At 42.0% G+C, this 24,675-nt stretch overlaps 1 protein-coding gene across 14 annotated transcripts in view; it reads right to left on the reverse strand.

Annotated features, from left to right (window-relative positions):
- LOC147335858 (adhesion G protein-coupled receptor L3) overlaps positions 1 to 24,675 on the reverse strand; it is a 264,385-nt gene that overhangs the window by 51,592 nt on the left and 188,118 nt on the right. For all 14 annotated transcript variants that reach the window (XM_086283022.1, XM_086283038.1, XM_086283063.1 and 11 more), the window contains 4 exons: positions 19,183 to 19,366; positions 12,008 to 12,130; positions 9,719 to 9,924; positions 6,530 to 6,706 (listed from right to left, as the gene is read on the reverse strand). In XM_086283022.1, coding sequence (XP_086139148.1) covers positions 6,530 to 6,706; positions 9,719 to 9,924; positions 12,008 to 12,130; positions 19,183 to 19,366 — 690 coding nt within the window. The remainder of the gene's footprint in view (positions 1 to 6,529; positions 6,707 to 9,718; positions 9,925 to 12,007; positions 12,131 to 19,182; positions 19,367 to 24,675) is intronic.

Consider the following 24,675-nt stretch of genomic DNA (forward strand, 5'->3'; position numbering starts at 1 on the left):
CATGGTCAAGTTGAGCGTGATTACAATGTGTCACTCTTACACCGAAAAGTAAAAGAGTGCACATGTATCGCTTTTGTAACAAATGCTTGGCCTAAAAGGAGTGACACCAAAGACTGTATCACGTGTCGAGTAAAATTACATACAAATTGTATTATGATTGCTATTTTGAAACAATGTATCACTTGAGGAATAGCCCTACATTAAAATAAAATGAAGTCAGCGTATTAATTTTTTTTTAACCAGATTTGAGTTTTACGGGAAAAAACATAAAAACAAAACAAAGAAAGCCCACATTGAAATTCTGCTGGGCACATCCGAAAGCATGCAGCAACTTCAAACCGCTGTCAAGGACAAAAAATGACAGCATTCATAATGTCAGACGGGCAAGCAGAAACATTTCGCCTCTTCTAATTTGACGCGTGCAGATTTTGAATGCAATCATAACTTGGGGTTATAAATGTAACGCCGATACCGATGACAGTTTATTAAGGCCCAACGTGTGGGTCTGTGGATGTAAGGCTCATTATTTCTGGCTAGTGTGCATGCATGGAGGGGGGGTGTTAATGATGATGGCGATACTGCAGTGAGTCTCCGTCCTCAAAAGGAAAAATTGTAATTACAACTTGCCGATCTCCCTCTCTTTTTTCCCTCCTTTTGCTTTGGCGATGCTACTGAGAAATAAACAAGGCAAAAACAATCTGTGGCTCTGAGGGTAATGAGTAATAACAATGCAAAGATGAGCAGTGGTATGTCCTGTTGCCATGGATACAAAAACAGATAGTCTCTTCAGTTTATGAAATTTCTTTCTCTGCCTCTTTCTTGCACACATCCAGTCGCGCGTGCACACACTGCCTATTTTTCCCCCCCCTCCATTCAGATCCAGCACGGTGACAGTTTGTCAAATAAAAAGCCTCCGTGGCTTCAATTCAGAGCCACCTTGGAACAAGCCGCCTTTTATAACGTACAAGTAGACAAGATAAAGAATAGGGCAGGATGGAAAAAAACACTATCACTCAAAGCCGGGGTGTAACTACTGTCCACTTTCCGCGGCTGAACGCAGTGCCACAAGCAAGCCAAGCTTTCCAAAATGTTAGTGATTGCCTTGACTGAAAGAGCTCCTTTTACTGCATCCCTTTCTTCTCTTTTTTTCTGCTGCTTTGCTTTCATTGCGTGAAGGCTCCCATTCTTCGTGGCTCCCTCACTATTCCAGACTCACCCTGCAGGGAGCTTAGTGGGTCCAAAAGTCATGCTGCTGAGTGACAAACAGTGGCTCTCTCTAGCTAGAAGTAAACCACACCATACAAGACTGTGTGGGTTATGTGTGTAGTGAGAAGGAAAAAAAAACCAAAACATGGTGACTTAGCCACTTTCTCTTATTAAAAAATCACCCTTAGAAGCAGAACACCAAACAAAGACAGCATTTTATGACACGTGAGAGCCAAAAGATAGGACATGATGGTATTACATGATACTCCAACGTGCAGTGTGAACCCTTCTCCTTCAAAAACAATCACTGACGACTATTCTCCACCAATATGGTGCAGATGCCATTGGGTGTACGAGCCAGCGCCCTGGTTGTGCCAGCCGGTGTACTTCCTGGATTTTAGGTGTGCCTGCTTTCCATCAGCTTGAGGCCTGCTGTGAGATCCTCTTCCTGGGTGCCTGCGCTGCTCGGGATGTGCTGTCTCAATAGGAATTGCTGCTCTGTGTTCTAATATCTAAACTTTGTATCCAAACTTGTCATGTAACATATATACAAACTGAACATGTTGTATTTTTGCCAAAAATTTGTCCTAACAAAAAAACAACAACAACAACAACAAAAAAAACACTGTGAAAAAAGTCGACATCAAGCCACGGCGAGCTGGTCGAGACATTTCTCCACAAGAAAAGGAAGAAACTGAGATTCTGGGTTCATCGAATTCTCTCAAGAAAGCAGCAGCAGGGAAAATTTCATGGTTTGATCCAGGAGTTGAAGCTGTATCACGATTTTACACTTCCAGTGTATGAAAGGCTTTACTTCTTAATGTTTCTGCCCGTTTCTTTAGTCGGCGTTTGTTTTATTTGTGGGTTCAAATTTGCTGCACAGGAAACTCGTATTTAATGGACTACTATTTTAATTTTAAAAAGTATTTGGATGTGTGGAAAGCCACCACCTCCAGCTTGCAGTTTTTTTTTTTTTTTTAGTAATGCTCTCTCCAAAAAGCTACCTAATTAAAATATAGGTTAATCTTTTAAAGAGGGTTGGTGAAGATCACGTGCAAAAAAACAATGATGTATCAGATAAATACAAGATGACTCAACCTGTAGCTTGTGTCAAATATAATGACATGTCAGTTTCCTGCTTCCTGTTTCATCTACAGCAGCAGGAAACCTGCCAATACATTCCCAAAGCCTCAAAAAGAAAAAAGAGTGAAAGAGTGGTGCAGGCGGAGAGCCAATTCTACTTTTGTGCAGTCTGAGAAGCAGCCATCACTTTGATAGGATTGAGAATCAAATGTTACGTAGCAATACTTTGCAGAGGTTGGTGTCATTTTAGTGGGAATAAGAATCGTGGTGGACGCTGCACCTGCCAATTTTTGGAGAAGTTGTTGCAGTAGTGTCTACCATATCCATTTAGCAGTTCCAACTTTTGGCACAGCAATTTTGCGGTGCTCCTCAGATGCCAAAACCGCTATTTGGGAGGAGAACCTTGAAAATGCATGAAATTGGTACTAGATTGTGAAAAAGATGTACAAATGGCCCCTTACATCTTGTTGGAGTGGACGGGAAAAAGAAAACAACCTTTCCTTTGAGCACAAAGAGACAAAGAGAAAATAAAGAGGCCCCCAAAATATTCCAGAAGAGATATTATCTGCATTAAACATTATAATCACTGGTCTTTCTCTGCCTTTGCTGCGACTCTCTCTGTGAAACACACATCAGCAAACACAGATTTTTAAACGTAACATTTCTCTGAGCACAGGAAGCGTTTCTAGTGAATAGCCTTTGACTTCTTGATATGCGGGCGTGTCTTCAGAGAGGCATTGACACGGACGCCTCCCCCGGGCGACGAACGCTAAGAATTCTGAAGTATAATGAAGAGTCCTTGAAAATAAATTCAAAAGTTGAAGCTGAACCTGAAAGCGGAAACACATAATGATCCTAAGAACACAAGCACATTCACTGAGGAATAGTTGCAAAAAAGGAAGAAAGAGAGGGCTAAGGAAATGGCCTGCTCAGTAAAAAAATTTTTTATTTAAAGCCTGTGGTGAGATTTGAAACCGGCTGTACATGCAACATAACCCTCAGGCATCTTGTATCTGAAGGAATTGTGCTCGGAAAAGTGGTCAAACTTTTTTAGCGAGCTGTTGTCAGAACTGTTGAAAACCTCTTCAAGAAGTTGCAGATGCCAGGGGGATTGGCATACTACAATTTGTTGACAGAAGAGTATTAACTTTATCGCTATTCTTATTTAATAAATCACATAAAATATATTTTTCTTGAGAATGTTTGAAGGTACAACATCCTTCCCTTCTTCTAGTTCATAAAGTCAATTTTATCATTTGCTTCTGTGACCATAATGACCCACACCCACCAGAGGTTCAAAACCTGGGACACCACAATGGCTTTTAGAACTAAAGAAGCCTCTTGGTTGTGAAGCAAATATAAAATCAATTTTATTTATATGGCACCAACAGTCATCGTAGTTAGGGATGGGAATCGAAAACCAGTTCTTGTTGAGAACCTGTTCCCACTGTTTCAATTAATTGGAATTGTTTGCCATTTTTGCAAACGATCGATTTCAGTCGCCTCGAATGACGTCACCACGTTGCGGAGCGTCATTTACCTGGCAGGAAACATGGCGCCTAAGTGGCACAAACGCTCAAAAGTTTGGTTATACTTTTTCATTTCAGGGAGGAAACACTACGAATATGCAAAAGCATTTGCTCACAGAACACGCGATGACCTTAAATGACCTTAAATGAATGTCGTGTTTTTAATTCCGCTCCAGACTCGTGAATCTCAACCCAGCAGCAGCGGTAACGTTTGCACGTCCTCTTCCGTTAATGCGGCAGGTAAACTAATAGTGCATATTATGTTAGCGCGATCTGCCTTATTACAAAACCTGCCATTAGTGTGCATTTAGGTGACCATGATGGCAGGGACATTACTGGATATTCTTCTGTAATTGTAATTATTGCTACTGAAGAATATTTATTTTATTATTTTACATTTACAATTTTTTCCCTGGGGACCCTGTGACACCCCATTGAAGAGCCGTAGGCTGGATCTCTTAAGATCTCACTGTTGGGTTTGTAAGGCCATGTTACTCCTAAATTCCTATCTTGTTCAAAGAGAAGATATAAAACAAAATTCTAAGCTAATCGGCCTGTGTGTTCTCCTTTTTTAAAAACAAGAATCGATAAAGAATCGAATCGTTCAACAGAATCGAAAATGGAATCGGAATCGTGAAATTCCCATCCCTAATCGTAGTGCGCTTTATATTAAGGTAAAGACCCGACAATAATACAGAGAAAACCCCAACAACGACACCTATAAGCAAGCGCTTGACAACAGTAGGGATGAAAAACAGGAAGAAACCTCTGGCAAAACCAGGCTCAGGGACGGGCGGCCATCTGCTGTGACCAGTTGGGTGTGGGGCGATAACCAAGGGGTGGTTCGGGGTGACCTGATCCAACACTAACTATGAGCTTTATCAAACTGGAAAGTTTTAAGCCTAATCATAGAAGTAGAGATGGTGTCTGTCTACCGAATCCAAACTGGGAGCTGTTTCCACAGAAGCTGAAGCCTCTGCCTTCTTTTACATCTACTTTTAAATACTCTAGGAACCACAAGTAAGCCAGCAGTCTGAGAGGAAAGTGCTCTGTTGGGATAATATGATACTATGAAGTCTTTAAGATAAGATGGAGCCTGATTATTCAAGATGTTGTATGTGAGGGGAAGGAGCCAGTGAACAGAATATAATATGGGAGGAATATGCTCTGCAGCATTTTGGATCTACTGAAGTCTTTTCAGGGAGTTTGTAGAGCGATTTGATAATAATGAACTGCAACAGTCAAGTCTAAAAGTAATAAATGCACAAGCTAGTTTTTCAGCATCACGTTTCTAATTTTAGTGATATTGCAAACATGAATTAAGGAAGTCTTACATATTTGTTTAATATGCGCACTAAGGGACATGTCCTTGACAAAAATAACTCCAAGATTCCTCACAGGGGTACAAATGTCTTCATGAACCAATAAAAGAAGCCCAGTTGCTTTCAGCTCAAACACTTAGGACTACCAAGACCTGAATGACTGACATATCAAGAGAAATGTTTTTATTAGTCTTAATAACTTTAATTCTGTGGTATTGGTCAGCTATGTTCAATAATTCAGGTTATGCCACATTCCTCTACATTTAAGATTTAACATTTTTTTAACATTTCTTTTTAAATTATGTGCATAATGGTTTAGTTTTTTAAAACATAGATGTATGCTCTGTCACTACGATAAAAAAGCGAGATAGAATCAGACTCGGAAAGACGGGAAGGTGAAGGAAGGTCTAGTGGTTATATGGACAGGGGCCAGCTGGAATGGTGCAGACAGAGTGTATATTTCTTTTCTGCCGCTGAATTATAAGAGACACTCTGAAGAGACAGATGCCATAACAGATACCAAAAACTACTCTGCTCTGTCAGCAGTCAGCTCCTAAACTTCCTGTGACAGAAATAATTAAGCTGTCTGTCAACATCAGAACTAAAACATGGCTTCCTTCGTGGCTGGACACGGAAAAAGACGTTTTTTTATTTGCCAGCTCCAACATGCACAGTATTAACGTCACCCAAAATCTCAACTCCACTATTCTTTTATACTTTTTTGTACAGCTTCCATTAACCCCTCTAAGTTTGTCCAACGCCAGGATAGCAGCCTCCAGTCTTTACGCTAGGCTAATTGCCTCCGGGAATACAATCGAAAGTGGAATTTTGAAGTGGAGAGAAGCTCTCATGTGAGGTTTTTTAAGAGAGAGACCGTACAAGGACAGGTGAAAACACACGTCTTTTAGCACTACATCGACCAAGGCCCATTCACAGAGCTTCAACAAAGGCTTGAAGGCCAAAAACAAATCATTATTTATGAAGGCAAAGCATAAAATGCATTTCTGAAAGCCGCTGCTCACAAAACCCAAAACAACACAACACAGTGGAGCCATCACATATTGGGTTACTTCACACAAATGGAGATTTAAGATGGCTGCAATCAATGACACAGGGTCATTGTTTAAAAGCGTATGAATGCGGGTACTTTAAATGTTAGCAGACAAAAGCCTTGTGAAGGTCAGAAAACAGCTGGCAGTCGATTACCCGCTAAATTGAAAAGCAAAGCAAGTATAAAACATATAATAAACTCCAACGTAGATATCAACTTTATACGACGTGAACCAGCTTTTTATCGCCAGCAAACCACGTCGGAAGGAGTCGCTTGTGTAAACCACGACGGATCAATGTGTTTCTGAGGATTAAACAAGTTAAAAAAAACAGGCTCACCTTTACATCCACGTGAGCCATGAGGACAGCAAAGTTGGTCAGATGTGTACAGGAGCATGTGGTGTGTGTCCTGTTGGTGCCTAGCAAGCGGCAGTCCTGCGTCGACCAGTAACCAGTCATGGTTCGCTTGCTGTAGCTCCAGAACGAACAGTTGGGGTTGAAGTTCTCCTCAGATTGCTGTTCGGAGGGGGAAAGACAGCAAAGGGATTTGAAGTTAATCGCACATTTGCTTGGCTTATTTCTGCTTTACTTTTATTTTCAGAGCAAACATCCTCAAAAAAACAAAGGGTCCAATTTCTCCCCAATGCAATCCATATCCATTGTAAAGTGAATAGCAGGTGTTTTTGCTGTCATAAAGCATCAAGCGGCCCCCTTGCCTGTCATCCATTGTGCTTTTTTGACCTTTCTCTTTAACTTTCACTGCGTGACAGTGAGCTGCCCCACAGCTTAATGGGCACCACTGCTGTCTGTGCCGGGCTCCGGTCCTAATGACGGGCACGCCTCCCTGCCATCTTGCTCGCCATTTCATAAAAGTCACCCACAACACCGAGGCTGAGTAACAGACAAGCACAACAGAACGCAGCTGCTGATAAATAGACACATCAACAGCCTCTTCCTCTTGAGCCCAATTCTTTTGCAGCTACGAAAACAAAGAGCGAGCGTGCACACAGAGACGCACGATATCCTTTCCACAGCGACCCTCAGCTTCCAAGGTTAAACGCGTCTGCGTTCTTGCTGGAGATGCTGGGCGATGCTGCAGCTTTTCATAGTTTCACACGCTGCAGGGTGATTAGTCTAATAACGTTTATCCTCTGCGAATGTAAATTTGCCGCTGATTGAGTTTACCCTTCACACACCCAAACCCTGCGTTAAATATTACACGGAGAGGAGGTAGGATGACCCTCTGTCCCATTAATGGCTTTAATTGGTCCCATTAAGTGGCGAGGCAAGGAAGCGAAACCATAACTAGAGGACACATCATCATCTCAGAAGACCAGTCATCCAAAACCGCATGGTTTAGATGTTAATTTTCAAGGGCAAAGTTGAGCTAGATTCAACTTAGAAGAGCTATAAGACAAGTACCTTGGATTTAGTATGGAAGCCTAATATAGAAGTAATGTAATGCCTACACTATACAGTGGCTGGATTCGGTTTACATGAAGCTGCTATGTACCTCAAGTTGTTTCACACAGTGGATGGACTGTAGCTGTACTAAGGCCCATATAAATACACCAATACCTAATGCTGTGCTGGTTCCCATTTTACTCCCAGAACAGCCCTGACCAGTCGAGACATGGACTCCATGAGACCCCTGAAGCTTTGCTGTGGTATTTGGCACAAAGATGTTAACAACAAATCCTGCAAGGTGTGAAGTGGAACATCTGTGGATCCGACTCCTTCGTCCAGCACATCCCAAAGATGCTCGATTGGACCGAGATCTGCAGAATTTGGAGGCAAAATCAACACCTCAAACTCGTTGTTGTGCTCCTCAAATTATACCTGAACCATTTCTGCTTTCTGGCCACTATCAGGGAATACAGTTTTTATGAAAGGGTGCACATGATCCACAACAGTGCTTCTGTAGGTGGTGTCAAAGTAACATCTGCATTAACGGCACGACCCGAGGTTTGAAGCATCACATTGCATAATGCATCCTGGTGTCAGGTGTTCCCCAGGTAAGCAACACACACGATTCAACATAGCAGGACACGTCCTTCCACTGCATCCAGTTCTTATGCTCACGTGACCATTGTTGATGGTTTTGGTGGTGAACAGAGGTCAGCACGGGCACCCTGACTCGTCTACAGCTATGCAGCCCCCTACACTTCCTTGGAGCCCTTTTTGATAGATAATCACCACTGCAGACTGGCGCCGGCCATCACAGTTTGGTCCTTGTCAAACTCCCTCAAATGTTTACAGTTGGCCATTTCTTCTGCTGCTAACAGATCAACACTGAGGACAAAATGTTCACTTGCTCACTAATATATCCCACCCAGAGCAAAAGCAATCCAAGAACAAACATATGGAGTTGTAAATGAGCAGAGTAGTACTCACATATCACAGTCTTTACAGTTTTATCACACCAGAATATAATAAGCAAATAGAGACCCGTTAAACGAAGAGCTCATTCAGCAGCACCTCTGTTTGGTTTATAAGAACAGGGAGCTCTCGATTTGATGCAACAGTCAATACTATATATAATAATGCAACCAATCAAATTTAATTAACGGAGGAAGACGAGATTATAATCACGACTATCATGCGATTAACTGTACAGCCCCTCATGAGGACGAGATTTGCTTTAAAAATAAATCTTTTTATTTTGGCGAGGGCACATTTACGTGAGGAAAAGACGAGGCGGCTCTCTTGGCACACTGCAGGACTACAAGCAGGAGAAGCTTTTCCAAAAGGGCACTTTTTATTGAAATGACTTGATCTGAGCTAGAAAAGGGTATAAAAAGCGCCAGTACCCTAACATTAGAGCAACAGTAAAATTAGTGAATCTACAGTCCAAATGACAAATTACACTTAAGGCAGGTGAGTCAGAGCAATAACTGCGCTGACATTTCCCCACCACTTAATTTTTGACTTCCATAAGCTATCGTCCCTTTCTCTTATTCCCTCCCTCCCTCTGCGCTCTGGGTCCTTTTCCTTTTTTTTCTGCTGTTGTAGCTTTCTTCCAGGTCCCTCCCACACGCGAGACCCGCCGCAATTCTGCTATGGTTGCTCAACATCTCCGGTAATAGCTGAAGGCTCTGTTTGCAGACAAAACAGGGATATTTTGAGGGTAGCAGAGTGTGGAGAAGATAATAGAGTCAATGACTAAGCAGCCTCCATCGAGGCCGAATATGACTGATATTTGTTCAGGAGATCAGGTTGCTGTTCAAACTAATAAACAACAAGGTGTTCTTGCCATCACCCTGTGAGCAACGTTGTTTTCCACAATTTAATTTTCCACACCTTTCCTTGAATAAAACTTGTTCACATTCGCTTAATTTTCCCGGGTTTGTGATGGGATTTGTACGTTTTGTTGCGCTTCGGTGATAGAGGAAATCGTGATGACAGGTGCTATCAAGAAAGTGAATGTGTGAGCGCATTTTTTGTACGTGAATGAAAAAAATCAGAGGCACTGACATCAAAGTGAAACCCATCTCTCAGATACACAAACATGCGGACGCACAGAATTACCTGCAGATGTCTAATGGTGAAAATGACCGGGTCAGAGAGGTAGACTTTGTTAGAGTCCTTGTTGATGGCGGCTGTGATGACCGGCGAGTTGACGATCACAGAGTAGTTGGTGGCCAGGGCTTCGCTGCCCAGCTTCATGCTGGCGTTCTCAGTTGAAAGATAGACCCCGATGTGCTTGTACAGGACGAACGCTATTCGGATTTCACCTGCAAGAGGACAGTTATGAACAGTCTCGCACTGATTAAAGAACGCACTGGATGGGGTGTCACTTCATTTTAAAATAGATCTTTCACTCACACACACACACACACACACACACACACACACACAGTAAGGCTGGGCACTGATAGGAGAGTCACTGGCCAGTCTTCCAAGCTAAACATGTTTTCAGACAGTAAACAGTTTCCTGCTCGCTTTCAGTGATGATTGAGTGCTTTGACTATTGGCTAAAACTTCCTCAACCAGTGGCTTTAAATCATGTCCCGTCCCCTTTAAAGATGTCCCGTGAAAAGACATTGAACTATAGTTTCTTTCTTTCTTTCTTTCTTCTTTTTTCCCTAGCTGGCGGTCAGGAGGACAGGTCGCCCGAAGCCAATACGTCGCAGTGGGTGCCGTAGGGTTTCCATCTTGGTCAACGATGCACTTCCAGGCCTTGTGATATCTGGCCTTGACCTTTGCTTGATCGAGGATGAGACGTCGTTGTTTAAGATCATCTTCAATTTGCTTGATCCAACTCTTCTTGGGCGCATGTCTCCAGTGGGGTGCTGCTACAGCAGAATGCGATATGGCAGGCGATGGTCACTCATGCGGCAGATGAAGTCGTCACTTCTAGATCAGCTCTTCCATCGAGGGCTGCTGGTGACACTGACTACATACCACGCTGTGGCTGAGACGGTCACCGAGCGACACTGAGAATCTGATGCAAACAGCACATTTGGAAGACCTCGAGCTTGTTGAGGTCGTGCTTGATTATGACCCAGGTCTCGGATCCATAGAGAAGAATGGGCAATACCAGTGTGCAGTACAGGCGGATTTAGTGATGAGGGTGACGTTTGTCTTCTTCCAGATGCACCATCGGAGGGAGGCGAAAGCCGCCGCTGCCGCCTGAACGATTCTTGAGTGTACTTCCGCCGTTGATGCCACTTTCTTTTCTTGCACCAGAGAGCCGAGGTATCTGAACTATAGTTTAAAATGGTTTATACTCAATGTTTTTTTGGATTGTGTCCACAAACCTAGGGTGCAGTACTACTTACATAATGTGAAAACAATGCACATGATAACCTGTCATGTTATTTATACCGCTCACACAGCACACTCAAATTAGAAAAATGCTAAAAGTGATAACGAATGGACCCACTCACTAAACAAAGCTTCTTAAATCTGAAGTCAGAGCAGCACATAGTACAGACAACAGACAGGGCTACAAATATGGCTGCACACGAGGCAGAAAAGCAGAAATCATTCAGAAATCATCAGACTTAAATAAAAAAAACAGGACTCCTATTGGCACTGACAAAGGCAACCATTTTTCTTGTTAATCATTTCCTCCTTTTTCCTCTCCCCATTGCCTCCTACTGTCTCACTTTTGTGCATTCAAAGTTCCCTCCCGCCGTGTCTGAGATCACTCACTCTGATGAAAAGAAAACAATTTGGGTGCTGTGGAACTGCATATCGGGGAAATATTCGCCACCCTGCTATAATGATCCGCCTGGGCACGGCTGGACATGGACTTAGTCATCCAGCACAGACACGGGGACGCAGCTTGAGTCGATTCTGATTTGCATGAGCTGATAATAAAAGTCTAAAAATGGGGCGACACTGCTCCCAAAGATATCTATGTATAGAGTCTAACTGCCTCATTTACAGTTTAGTGGCAGAGCTTGAATGTAACTAATTCAACAGCCAGGGTCTTATTCAGAGGCTGCAGAAAGATCTAAGCGCTTTATATGCAGACCAACAAAGGACTGGGGAAGCAAAGCGAAAGTTATTCACCAGCATCTGTGATAAAATTCCTCCAAAACCAATGGAGGCCCATGCAATGACACAAGTGGAAGAAGCAAAAAAGAAAAGACGACAAACAGCAAAAGAATTTTTGATTAATTACAGCAGCTCTCGTAAGCCAAGTAACATAACAATATTTCTATTGTAGCAAAGTTGAAACTTTTCTCTTAAATTTATCATAACCATGAATAATAAAACACAGAGTGAAGGCGCGCATGAGCCAAGATTGCACTTCAAACCCACAATACGGGAGCAATAAAAGCAAATTCAAAAGGTCGAACTTCTTACCGTTTCTTCCGTGCTGCTTCAGTGTGTTCGCTGAGAGGTGGATAGAGTTGCCTTGTCCTCCGGATTGTGGGAACTTCAGATCAGGCAAATTCCCATCTGTGCTCATTCTCGCTACCTCCAGCTCTGCACAAAATAGAACAAACCCAAGCAAGCAAACAACATTAAGCAATCAATAGAGGGCTACAGCAACCGCTTTGGACACTGGGGTCCTGTCTCTCAACTAAGAATTTAGCTAGAGTATCGAGTACATGGAAAGTATTTTGCAGACTGGCTGAGTCTGACTCACTTCTTTTACAACATTAATAAAAAATCTCAGAGTTATAGCCTTGACACAGAGCTGGATGTTCCTTTCCCCAATTCAAACCAAGCTGACTTTACTTATTTTTTTGACTTTTCTATGACTTCCATGACTGGTTTACAAAATGGCTCCTGGGAAGAACAACAACAAGCAACCGACTGAATCATTATATCAAATTTTTGTTTTTCCAAGCCCGTAAATAAGCATGCAGAGCAGTACCCAAAAGTTTGGGAACACTTTGAAAAGTCTTCATAAAATATGTACACAGTCAAACAATCACTGCTTTATTTTAATGACATGTTGTATTATCTAATGCAATTTTATCATTTTAATTGATGACATGAGCAAAGATGGTTAAAGAAGCAATAAACTTGGCTTGAGTTTGAAGCACTGGCCCCAGAAAAAGATAAACACCAGGGTTTGCAACTCCCTTCATGGATAACCGTCTTTAAGTCTGACGTCATTAGCCATTTTCCGGGTCCAACCTCAACCTCTGCTTCAGGTCCCAAAGTAAAACATACACTGCAGCATCACAGACAGTCACTGGCTAAATTATTTCATCTGTAATAAAATGTTCGATGTGGCTGCTCTACCAGGTGTAACAATTACGTTTAAAATCCAGGCATCCATGAAAACAGAGTTTATTAACTTTAACAGAGTGAGAAGTTAGCCGGACGTTAGCTCGCTAGTTCCCACCTAAACATGATATAGCATGTTCTGACCGAGAGATTTCTGAAAAAATTAAAACGTACAGCTCTGCTATCACTTCCAACATAATTGAAGACAGAAAAGTAAACAGCAGCGACATTTGTAGGGTTACTGAAGTTGGATTAGCTTTATATAATGATGTGCTATGTGGTGGCTAGCTAAACAGCTATGGTTAGCATAACATAAAGACAGTGAAGCTGGAGGATGAACGCTAACTTTTTAATGTGAGGGTTCCTGATAGTTTGGGACAGATGCAATTACATGACAGAATCCTGTAAACGCACTGAACTTCAGTCAGGAGAACAACTGAGATAATCCATCCACAATAAAAGCTTAGTCATTAACATACAGCTGCATGGGCTGGGCTGTAGTTATCGTAAGGCTTTAAAAACTGAGTTTAAAATGAACAGTGACAATAAAAAATGAGAGAGGCCAACAGTGATCACTGACTTTGTAGGGGCTTGTTGAGATTTAATAGAACAAGATACAAAGCAATAAAACACGCTAAAAAGACAACAGCATTAATAAACGCAGAGTAGTTTCGACCCGGAAACAGGGTTCATACGTCATCACCTAAACACCGGATAGGACAAACTGATCAGCATCTTTAACTGGTGAAAAAACATCTGGCCTCGTCAACAAGCTACTCCGATTTATATTTAGGGAAGCCAGATTGCACTGGATAGTGGAGGGAGTAGCAGACAACGCTGCAGGAAATCATCACTTTTTCAGCATTTTTCCAAAAGAAAGTCATTTTTTAGAGCTGCATTTTGACGCTATTATTAGCTGATGCTCCGGCAACTCAACTAGAAAGATCTATTGCTTCTTTAATCAGCACCAAAGTTTCAAACTATGCTAACATAACAAAGTTTCCTCTGATGATCAATCAAACTTTTCACATGATAAGCTCGCATTAGGTAATAACATGTCCCATTCGTGATGGTAACAGATATTAGATTAAAAATCATAAGTCATCCAAATCCATTCATTACTGGTCGTTTACAACTTCTCTCATCAGTTTTTATGCTTCATAGGTACATGAAGAAAAGCAGTTTTCCAAAAGCCAGCATTAATCACTGCATCGCCAAAGAGCTCTAAATACAACACATCCTCACTTGATTCACTCAGCATTGACAGAAGAAGTTATCTGTTGCGACTGTGTACAGTTTACACATGGCAATGTTGTTTTTCCCCTAAACTGTAACAACAAAGGCTGTCTTTGCTTTATTAAAAAAAAAAGACACCTTCATTCTGAGGAATCTTTTTCTCTTGAAGAGCACAGAGAGTGAACGATGCAAGGAGAAAATAAAGACCGACGGGACAAGACAAGCTCGCTTCTGCAGCAGTTCAACAGCTGTTGTGTCTGAAGCGAGCACCGAGCTCCTAATTTATGGTTCAAAGACTCTGGTGTCACGCAGCAGAGGAAAATGAGCTGCTGATAGGAGCCTGGCTCAAATAAAAATCTCGTTCCATCAAAGTTATTACGGCATGATACAATTCAATTTAATAAAGCAGTCTAGTGTGCTCCTCTCTTAAGTACAGGTGACCTGTGTGAAGTCTAGGCATTCCTAAATGTCAAATTAACTCCCAGAGCGCTGAGATGAGTCTGCTGATTCACAGCTCGGTAGAAATACAGAAAAGAAGTTACACAAATGCACATTTCTAAATGTGCGGTGTGGATTAATAGAGGCTGTGGGTGTAAGTAAACAATGCTGACGTTTATGTAAGAGATTACAGTTTTAGCCACGATTGTGCAGCTCTTGTAAAGAAATGTCACTGCAAATGTGTAAAATCTGGTATAAGCTGAAGAAACAGTAACGGAAATGGTATTAATAGGTTATATTGTAATCTAGACACCTACAGACTTCCATGAGATGGAAAAACAATGGGACAGTCCAACAAGCAGTGACCAGCTTACAGTAAAAACCGAAACCGCAGGAAAACAGCAAATGAAAAGCTGTAAGACCCTACGTCTTCTTCTTAATCCTTATAAAAAAAACTGGCACTCACCAGAGCCACCCCTCAGCATCCTTGTAGATGCACCTGTGGTATAAAGGTCAAAATCCTAGGTGTTTTTCAGAAAAGTTGACCTCTGACCTTGAGGTCAAGGTCACCAGGATTCAATTTGAAAATCCCAAGTGACCACATTTTTAAGTTATGGCATTCACAAGATTGCCTCGACCTCTGACCTCTCATGTAAAGCACAAACTGTGGATAAAAGATGGCCAGTGAGGTGAATTCTTTCTAACGGCCAGCAGGGGGTGGCTACTCTGGTTTCAAAAAGTATGTCCAAATGCATAGAAGTGTGTGAAAAATATAATCTTAGGAAACATTTCTTTTTCGTTGAGGGTCTTTTTTGTTTTTTTCATTAAAGTATAATGTTTATTTTGTAAATTGTAGTCCCATTTAAACTGAAAATGGATAGAAAAAAAGAGACACTTTTAGGCTGTGTCTACTTTGATTGACAAAGTGCTACCACATGAGCGTGCAATGGTAAATGGATTGGTGCTCAAATAGGACTTTTTAAAGTTGTACTACAGACACTTTCATCCAGCGCCTTTCTGCTCACTTCAGCACTCAAATTGCCTTCCACTACAAGTCCCATTCACCCATTCATACATGCATTCATACTTTTATCGACTTCGAAGTGCTTTCTTACCTTCACACACACACAAACACTCTCACACTCTGATGGATGCTTCAAGGGCAACTTGAGGTTCGGTATCTTGCCCAAGGGTACTCCAGCGTGCGGACTGGAGGAGTCAATGATCAATCCACTGACCTTCTAATTAGTAGCCAACCCGCTCTACCTGCTGAGGCTCAGCCGGCAGTCAGACACCTAACCAGTGATGTTTGGCTCAAAGACAAAAAGATGGCGGTTGCCAGCTTGGTACGGATTTCTTTGACTTACATGTCTCTGCTACGTTTTTTTTATGCTTTCTAACGATGGCGACATGATCAGTTTGAGGAATGCGTTCTGAAAAATAGTAACAATCACGTCTTTTTTCCTAGCCTTTATTGATAGGATAGTCAGGAGAACAGTAACGCAGGGGCCGAGTGGGAGAGCGACACGCAGATAATGACTCGAACCCAGGCCTCTGCAACAGCCTTTCCACTTACAGGTCGCCTTCTCGAGTAAGCGAGCCACACCAGTTCACCCAAAACACCGTTTGAATGAGGTGACTGCCGGCTACGATCAGTCCAGACATCCGCTGCCAGCTAAATGCCACTCAGTTATAATGCGACTCGCCAGGAGTGGCAGCCTATCCAGAGTTCTACTTGAACTAGCAGGCAGATTAGTCTGTAGTGGAGAATCTCAACTTGAAACAAAAATTGATTCAGTGTAAGAAAAAGAAACTTAATTAAGGCCGATAAGGCATTCAGCTGATGATCTCACATCAGCGGACTGTGACACCTCTGACTTTGATAAAGGTTACAGCCAACAGGAAGCTACGAAGAGGCCACATTTAATCCTGCCTTTGGATCTGTTCTCATACCAGGGTTTCCCATAAAAAAAATCTTTTGTATTAGCATTCTCCTGCGCTTTTGTAAAGGCCAGGGGGTTGTGATACATTCCTATTCAACTTAGCTAAGACAATACCCCAGATAGCTTACTGTTCCCTGGATTCCAAGAGGCTGCCTTCTGAATAAAGGAAGCATTTTTCCGTCTCCCTCCCTCTCTCCCTCTCCCCCTTGCTGTCTTTCTTTTCCCCTGTGCGGTTGTGTAAAAGAGCTTACGACGGGCTTTAGGGAATTTCTTTGATGCCATAGGAGTTGTTGGACCCCGAAGGCTATACCTTCAAAGCTGGTTTAAATAACACGCTAATCGCCAGAAATCTGTTCACAAGATTATCATGCAGAGAGCGGAGCGCGCGCTCTCTCGCAGACAAAAGCTCGAGACGGGCACACGCAGCGTGACGCGTAAACACAAACACAGACACAATGACTGCAGAAATATCCTTCTTTGAAAGCGCACAGAATAGATCTCATTATCAGCTTGAGCCTAAAATTATAGCAAGGCTTTTTAAAAAGGGTTCGAGATTCGCTTTAAAGCGAGAGAACCAGCACAGCCTGACGCTGAAAGGACGTCTCCAGGTGTCTTAAGTGCAGTGCACCTGCTCTCTCTCACACACACACACACACACACACACACACACACACTCTTAATGTCACATGCAAGGCAAAGTGAGGGATAAGTAATTAGCTGCTGTAGTGATTACAAATGTTTGGAAGGGCCCCCTTGTCCTCATTTAACTACCCTGCATGGCATGAGGGATTGCAGGAGGCGACTGGCTGGGTAAAAAGAAAAAAAAAAAAGCCCAGCAAACAGAGAGATAAGGACCAGTAAACATGTCACCAGCACATAATTAACCAGACTACCACAGTGTGCTATAAAATCTCACTCGTGTTTTGCAGGCATCGTTTCATCCCCCCTTCTCCAAACGAGCCCAGAATCTCCTTAATACCCAGATGAATTGTGTGCCAGATACAATAAAACCCATTTTATTAATTCTCCTTACGCTCGCCTCCTTTTAAGCCAGCAGACCTATATTTTTAGGTTGCCATGGCAGCAGGAACTTTGGGGGGGGGGATGGGATAAAAATCCTATGTCTTCAGAGAATAGGGCGATACATCATGGCATTATTTTTGCCCCGCTAGCTCCAATTATTTAAGTTTTACACGGTTCTCGATGTAAGCTGCAAAAAAAAAGAAAGTCCCAGCGACGGATGCATCCAGTTTGGAATTACCCCACCAGAGACAACCGTAATGACACAACTTCTATTATCTGAGCTCGCTTGGTATTTATACACTGAATAATGAGCACCGATCCCTGATCTGCAGCAGCAGTGGTTAATTCCTGCTAATAACTGACACGAATATAAACACAATCATTAGAGATAATTGTCAGTTTACAGCCGGCTGCCATCAGCTATAAGCAGCCCTGCCAGATTTCACCTCCTGCAAGACAGAGAGCATTACTCCAGTGACCTTCACACTTGATCCAACACCTCAAAAGCTCCCCTGTCAGCGCGAGGGGATCAATAGTTGCGTGGTGAACTTCGTGTGCAACAAGCAAGATCGGCCAAGGCTCTTTAGGCACGTGAGAGAAAAATACTGGGAAAAACAAATGATAGCAAATAAAAATGCAACGACAGAAACGAACGCTCGGCTCTTTAAACTCATCTTATGATTGTCTGTCATAATTGGAAAATGCAGTGTCTTCCAGATGAGCTAATAATCTGTTTCCCAGCAGCTTGAGAACATAATTCTACCCAAGCTGGTTCACTCAAACAAAGAACGCCAAATTAAATGTAATGTGCTCGCTGGCATTCAATTTCACATCCATCCACTCATCCATATATCCATCCACTAATTCATCCATCTATCATCCACTCATCCATCCATCCACTAATTCATCCACTAATTCATCCATCCAACCATCCACCCATCTATCATCCACTCATCCATCCATCCACTAATACAGCCATCCACCTGTAATTCATCCGTCTATCCATACATCCAACCATCTATCATCCATCCATCCGCTCATCCATGTAACGATCTATCCATCCACTTATCCATCCACTCATCCATCCATCCACTCATCCATCCACTAATACAGCCATCCACCCACTAATTCATCCATCTATCCAACCAATCCATCCATCCACTCATTCATCCATCCATCCATCCATCCATCCATCCATCCATCCATCCATCCATCCATCCATCCACTCATTCATACATCCATCCATCAATCCATTCATCCATCAATCCATTCATCCATCCACCCTAAAAAAAGAAAGCAAAGAGAAATCCGTCCATGAGGTTTTCCCCTCATTCAAACATTTAGATAACTTCAAATAATTAATGTGTATTTTTAACTTGGTAAACAACCGTTTTTGTTTAATGACTACAGCCACTACATTAAACACATTACCACACATACTATATTGCTTAATGATCATTAGAAAAGGAGGCAATAAAATAGTAAATGTTTCATTTACCATATACCGTATACTTTCAAAGGAATGCATTAGTCAGTGTGTTGTAAACTGGCACTCTCTTTCTTACAAATCATCTGATTTTGCATACATGTACGTGTTTTATTTTGCTTTTCTTTTTACATGACAACATGCAAACTGCAAGCGTGGCTGTGCATACTTACGGATGTTGTCGGTGTTCTCTTGCACGATGTCCGTCTTGAGCAGGTTATCAGCCAGGACGAAGGCTCCCTGCTCGACCGTGTCCAGCAGCATGGTGGCGGCCCTCAGCTGCTCGCCTGTGCTCAGCTCCCTCCAAGCCGCCTGGGCCTGCGGCTGTAGCAAATTGTTGACGGTCTCCACCATGGCCTAGGGAGTTCAAATCATTGATTTAGTGAGCGGAAGCTAAGCTGGCCTGGGACTGCGGCAGCTTGACGTGGCGATGTGGTAAATGGTTTGAGTGAAGGAAGATCAAAGGGAGCTGAGCACTGAGAAACAAATTGCACAATCCTGTGGGACTGTGTGAGGAAGAAGCGTGGAGAGTTTCTTTTTTCACCCCTTTCTCTTTTTCATTTTAGCTTAAATTTCATAATAATTTTTATATTGAGCAATTTCACGAGTCTATTTCCCATTCACTTAAAAGACATGGATCATCGACCTGCAGCAGCGACACCTGAATCTGTAATGACAATGGATGTTGCTCTCTTGTGTTTTTGCTGCTGTTTGCTTTTATCTACAGGGAGAAAAAAAATAATCATGTAAATGAATCAGAGTCAGTGCTCACAAATCCAGAGACCAATTCTTACATGACTTAAGGCAACGGTCTTTAATTGGTGTGATAAATGTTCTTCCATGCAGACAATCCCAATGCACAAACGCACTACAAAATAAATGGATAAATAAATTTTATAAAAAATTAATAATTATAACACAACAATTTTCAAGGGATGTAAAAGATCTTTGCTAGCAGCAGCAGCTATCTGCAGCCATTCGAATCGGATCTTCTCTGCATATTAATGTCGTCGAAGGACTAATATGCCATCTTTAATCTCCCCGCAACAATGCCGGAGTGGGTAAGCAAGGAGGAAACAAGAACATCCTCCAGACAAGATGAAAAATTAAGAGCCATTAAAGATTTAAAAATGCCAATGGCGAGATTTAGGAATGGAATACTAATTGGTCAAGCAAGGCAATTCATTCCTGGTACCAGTGCTCCGAAAGAGCTAAAAGAGCCTGACCGCCGCTGGGACAAAAAAAAGAAGCTGTTTCTAAGCCATTACAGTGCAGTAGGTGGCTAATAATGCTAGTAATAGTCGCTTTTCCGGGCTTCATCATGAAAATCACAGATTTAATTCAGTTTTAAAAAAAAAAAAAGGTCAAATTTGGATTCCCTCTTTACGCTTCTTTAAAAGCAATTGTGACAGTTTGTGCAATTGTGACATCCCGAAAGTGGAAGTGAAGGTGCACGTGAACGTTGGTAATGCCACACCACAGAACGCCCTCTCTTTTTTGATCAATGGATTTATGAAGGGGAATAAGAGCTTTAGTACGACTCCACAACAGCATGGGGATAAAGCTAAAGGCGATAAGAGGAGCCATGTGCTCGAGTGTATTAAAAGCATTCCTCATAAAAAAAAAAGGTGGGGGTGGGGGTTACAGTCACGTGGAATAAATCTAATAGCTCCCCCAGCCTCGGATACTTTATAATTTTAACTTTATGTTTGTCTCCAGCCACCGTGATAGCAAGAGGAGTCAGAGCACTGATTGGGAATTTCAAATAGCACCAGCTGGCTGTTCCCCATTCAAAACATACCCTGTACACATTAATCCGCCCACACACAGTCACAGACACACACAGCACTCAGAGGCTGACACAAGAGAGAGCACACACCTCTGCACCTGTTAGTATACAGGAACATACACAAAGTCAGTGGCAGGCACATACGCCGACTGCAAGCCGTGCCAGGTAATACAGCCACACACACACACACACACACACACACACACACACACACACACACACACACACACACACACACAGTGCACCAACTTTGATGTAATTATTCATTATCTGCAGCCAATCTCCAATCACACCTTCTGACATTCAGCTAGAGGCAAAGGTTGATTCACTCTCAATTAAGGAGCTCTCTTTCTTCAGGCACTGACATTTTTTTTCCCCTTCTTTGTTCCCTCCTGCAAGATTTGCTTTCAGCACTTCTTAAAACACTGAAATAATGGTTCTTCGGGGGGGAACGATTGATGGACTCGCAGACGAGGTCGTCTCGCTTTTTTTCTTCCACATGCACAATAGATGCAAAAGGAGAACAAGGTGGCAGACCAGTCCAATCCTGGGGCTGGAGGGCTGGATCAGAAAACGTGACGTCCGAAATTAATATTGGAATAAAGGATCGGCTCTCACACTGGTCCTTCAGGCATTTTATTTTTTTTATTAGATCAGCTAAAAGAAAAGCAATAAAGCTGACATTGATGCACGCCGCGTCATTTGGATGCAACAGATTAACCAAACCACTGTGACACAAATTACTCATTACTGTTATTAATATGTATAGAGCATGCAAATCTTTACCTCATTTAAACCAGAGAATGATATTATGACACAAACACTATAGGATATTGTCACTGTGTTGGACTGACAGTATATGCTAGACCTGATAAGACTTGAAATTGAGCATGCGGTTCCAATATGCCATTACATTGTAATGCAAAAATGTATTCTTCAGTGTTTATAATAACCGGCAGCCGGGCTGGTTTATGATGAAGAAGCTACAGACAAATTGTGTTGGAAGGAAAATCCAAGGCAAACTTTATCCTTCTGCACCGAAACTCTCATTACCATAATACTTTTTGTGCTCATTTCAGGCCTGTGTTTTGTAAAATAATATGCAACAATTTTGACGGCTAAAATAATTTCAGATAAAGGTCACAGTGAAGGAAAAATAGCTTCTGTGCCAATACACTGTGTCACCCCGTGTTCATCTGTTCGTACACTGCAGCAATGAATGAGCACTTTCTTTTAGGGCCTTAAACAATCTGCAATTTAAAGGCTGAACGTGTTGCCGAAATGTCAGATATTTAGTCAAGCAGTATATGGATATACTTTTATTAGATTTCTTGTAGGTAAAGTCATGTGATTGTATGCACTCCTGTGAAAAAATAAGCACATCCTTGTAACCAAGTGCTGCTAACCAAATGTACTTAATTAGCAAATAGTCTGGTTTGGAGCATTCAGCTGTGTATTAGCACAATGCCACAATCTTCCCAGGAGTGGACATCTCAGCAAATGCACTCCAGGGTGCAATGCAAGGCTAAGGGAAACTCTAGAAAACCCCAAGAGCAACATGTCAGACTCTACAGGGCTCAGTTAGAATGTTAAAAGTTCAAGTTCATGGCAGCCAAGTTTGGTTGGAAGGGTTAAACAACATGGCAGCATGGCTTAGCTTTGCAAAGCTGCGTCTGAACAAACAAAAAGACTTCTGTAACTTTGGGCAGATGAGACCCAATTGGATGTGTTTGACCATAATGTAGAGCAGTGGTCCCCAACCTTTTTTGCACCACGGACCGGTTTATGTCCGACAATATTTTCACGGACCGGCCTTTAAGGTGTTGCGGATAAATACAACAAAATTAAACCAGTACCTGTAACAAAAAAAGAAGATTGATTCATAACACACGGGACAAGACCCAGGGAAACCGAGTTAACGATAAAAATGATTTTAAAAAATAACGCTAAAAACCGATAAAACCCCTGAAAACCATGAATTTCAAACCCGAGCCTCAATTCTTCCGGCCCGGTACCAAATGACTCACGGTAGCGGTCCGCGGCCTGGGGGGTTGGGGACTGCTGATGTAGAGCACCACGTTTGAGAACACTAAACATGGCGTATCAGCACAAACGCCTAAATCATCCTGAATCATAGTGGTGGTGGAAAGATGACGACTTGTGCTTGTTCAATGGGCTCAGGGTCTGGGCACCTTGAGCGATGGTGACCTCCTCTGTGTATCAAAGTATTCTAGATTCAAATATGAGACCATATGAGGCTAAAACAAAAGGACAAAAGGACAATGATCCCAAATACAGCAACAAATCTACAACAGAACCACTGAAAACAAAGAGAATCAAGATGCCACAATGGCCCAAAGTCCAACCTTCAACCTGAGTACATTAAGGAAATATTGCACATGTTTAAATAATAGGCTTTAGAGATGCTGGCAGCAAATCTGGCTTCCCTTTGGAGAAATCCAGGGTAGTCATGATTTCCTGTTTCCATATTTGTGAGAAGTTTGGGTAAATGGTTACTTTGGTTAGCTTCAAATTTCCAGTATAGGCAGGAAAAGGACACCAAGCTCTTAACCTAATATTCCAAACTGTTTATGTCTAATGTTCAACTGTTTTTCAATGGACGCTATTTTGTGAAGCAATCCATTGTGAATACTCAGTGGTGACACCGTGTTCTTTATTTACGAAAGCTAGCGGCATCTTTACCCGTCTTCCCATTAGATCAGGCTGTCACATTTTACTTTTTCTCCAAGATCTTTCACCCAAAGGCAAATCTCTAGTCTGCAATATGTTGCCATGGATTGATCAAAAAGCAAAGTTTCTTGGCACAGGCAGTAGGTTAAAGAGGTTTGCTTTGAAACATGAATGAATAAAAATAATAACATTAATTAAATAAAGTAAAAGTGAAAAAATGCAGTTAAAGGGAAATACTAACAGTCATTAAGTCAACTTTCCCTTTTCCAGTGAAGACCCTGGCCATTTGCTCACGTCGAAAGTTGTCATTTTGCAGTCCACAGCTCTTATGTTTGAACTCTTAAATTAAATCCACCCACATGTTAAACCATTGTTGAACCCCAGAATTAATGGAAAAGACAACAAACCAAAGAAAAAATGATCAAAGCTCTTTCACTGGACCTAAAAGGTTAATGGCTGTGTTTAGCACAAATAAACACATCCAGAAAATCTTTTTATTAAACTGATGGACCTGAGGAACACGCTAGCCCTGCCTACATCGTCAGGCTACTAGACAGCTAAAATACCCAACAATTCCCAGGAGCTAACAAGTCCAAAGGCATGCTTGTTAGATTAATTGGTGATATCCGTATCCATCTATCCATGCAGCCATACAACAGGCAAGTATGGCTGCCAGTGAAAGTGGGCCTCTAGTGGTTATTGATCATGTGACTGCTGATAGAAGCAGCAGGATGAATTGTGAAGTTCTGAGAGCTATACTCTCTGCTTACATTCCCCCAAATGCTGCAAAAATTATAAGCAGCACTTCACAGGGCAACTAGATAATGGCCAAAAGCACACTGCAAAAGCAACCCAAGAGTTTCTAAATGTAATGAAATAGCATACTTGAATAGACAAGTCGTTCACCTGATCCCAACCCAACAGATGTTTTCCAGCCACTGAAGCTAAAACTGAAAGCAGAGAGACTCAAACAAGCAGCAATTTAAGGAATCTGCAGAAATGGCCAAGCACAGCATCTTGGTGGAGGAAATACAGCACTCGCAGGCTACAAAGAGCTTTCATTGAAATATAAAAAACAATCCTCTTATTTAAAGTTATGTCAATTTGCCCATTTTACCCTTGAGGCAGTGAAATTGGGAGAATATCTATAAAAATGGCTGTAATTCCTAAACAGTTAATGCAACAC

This window comes from Aulonocara sp. 'chitande type north' Nkhata Bay, linkage group LG3 (assembly GCF_057382095.1).
Source record: "Aulonocara sp. 'chitande type north' Nkhata Bay isolate Kocher_YH1m ecotype deep benthic linkage group LG3, A_spYH_male_GT1.1, whole genome shotgun sequence".
Classification (NCBI taxonomy): domain Eukaryota; kingdom Metazoa; phylum Chordata; class Actinopteri; order Cichliformes; family Cichlidae; genus Aulonocara; species Aulonocara sp. 'chitande type north' Nkhata Bay.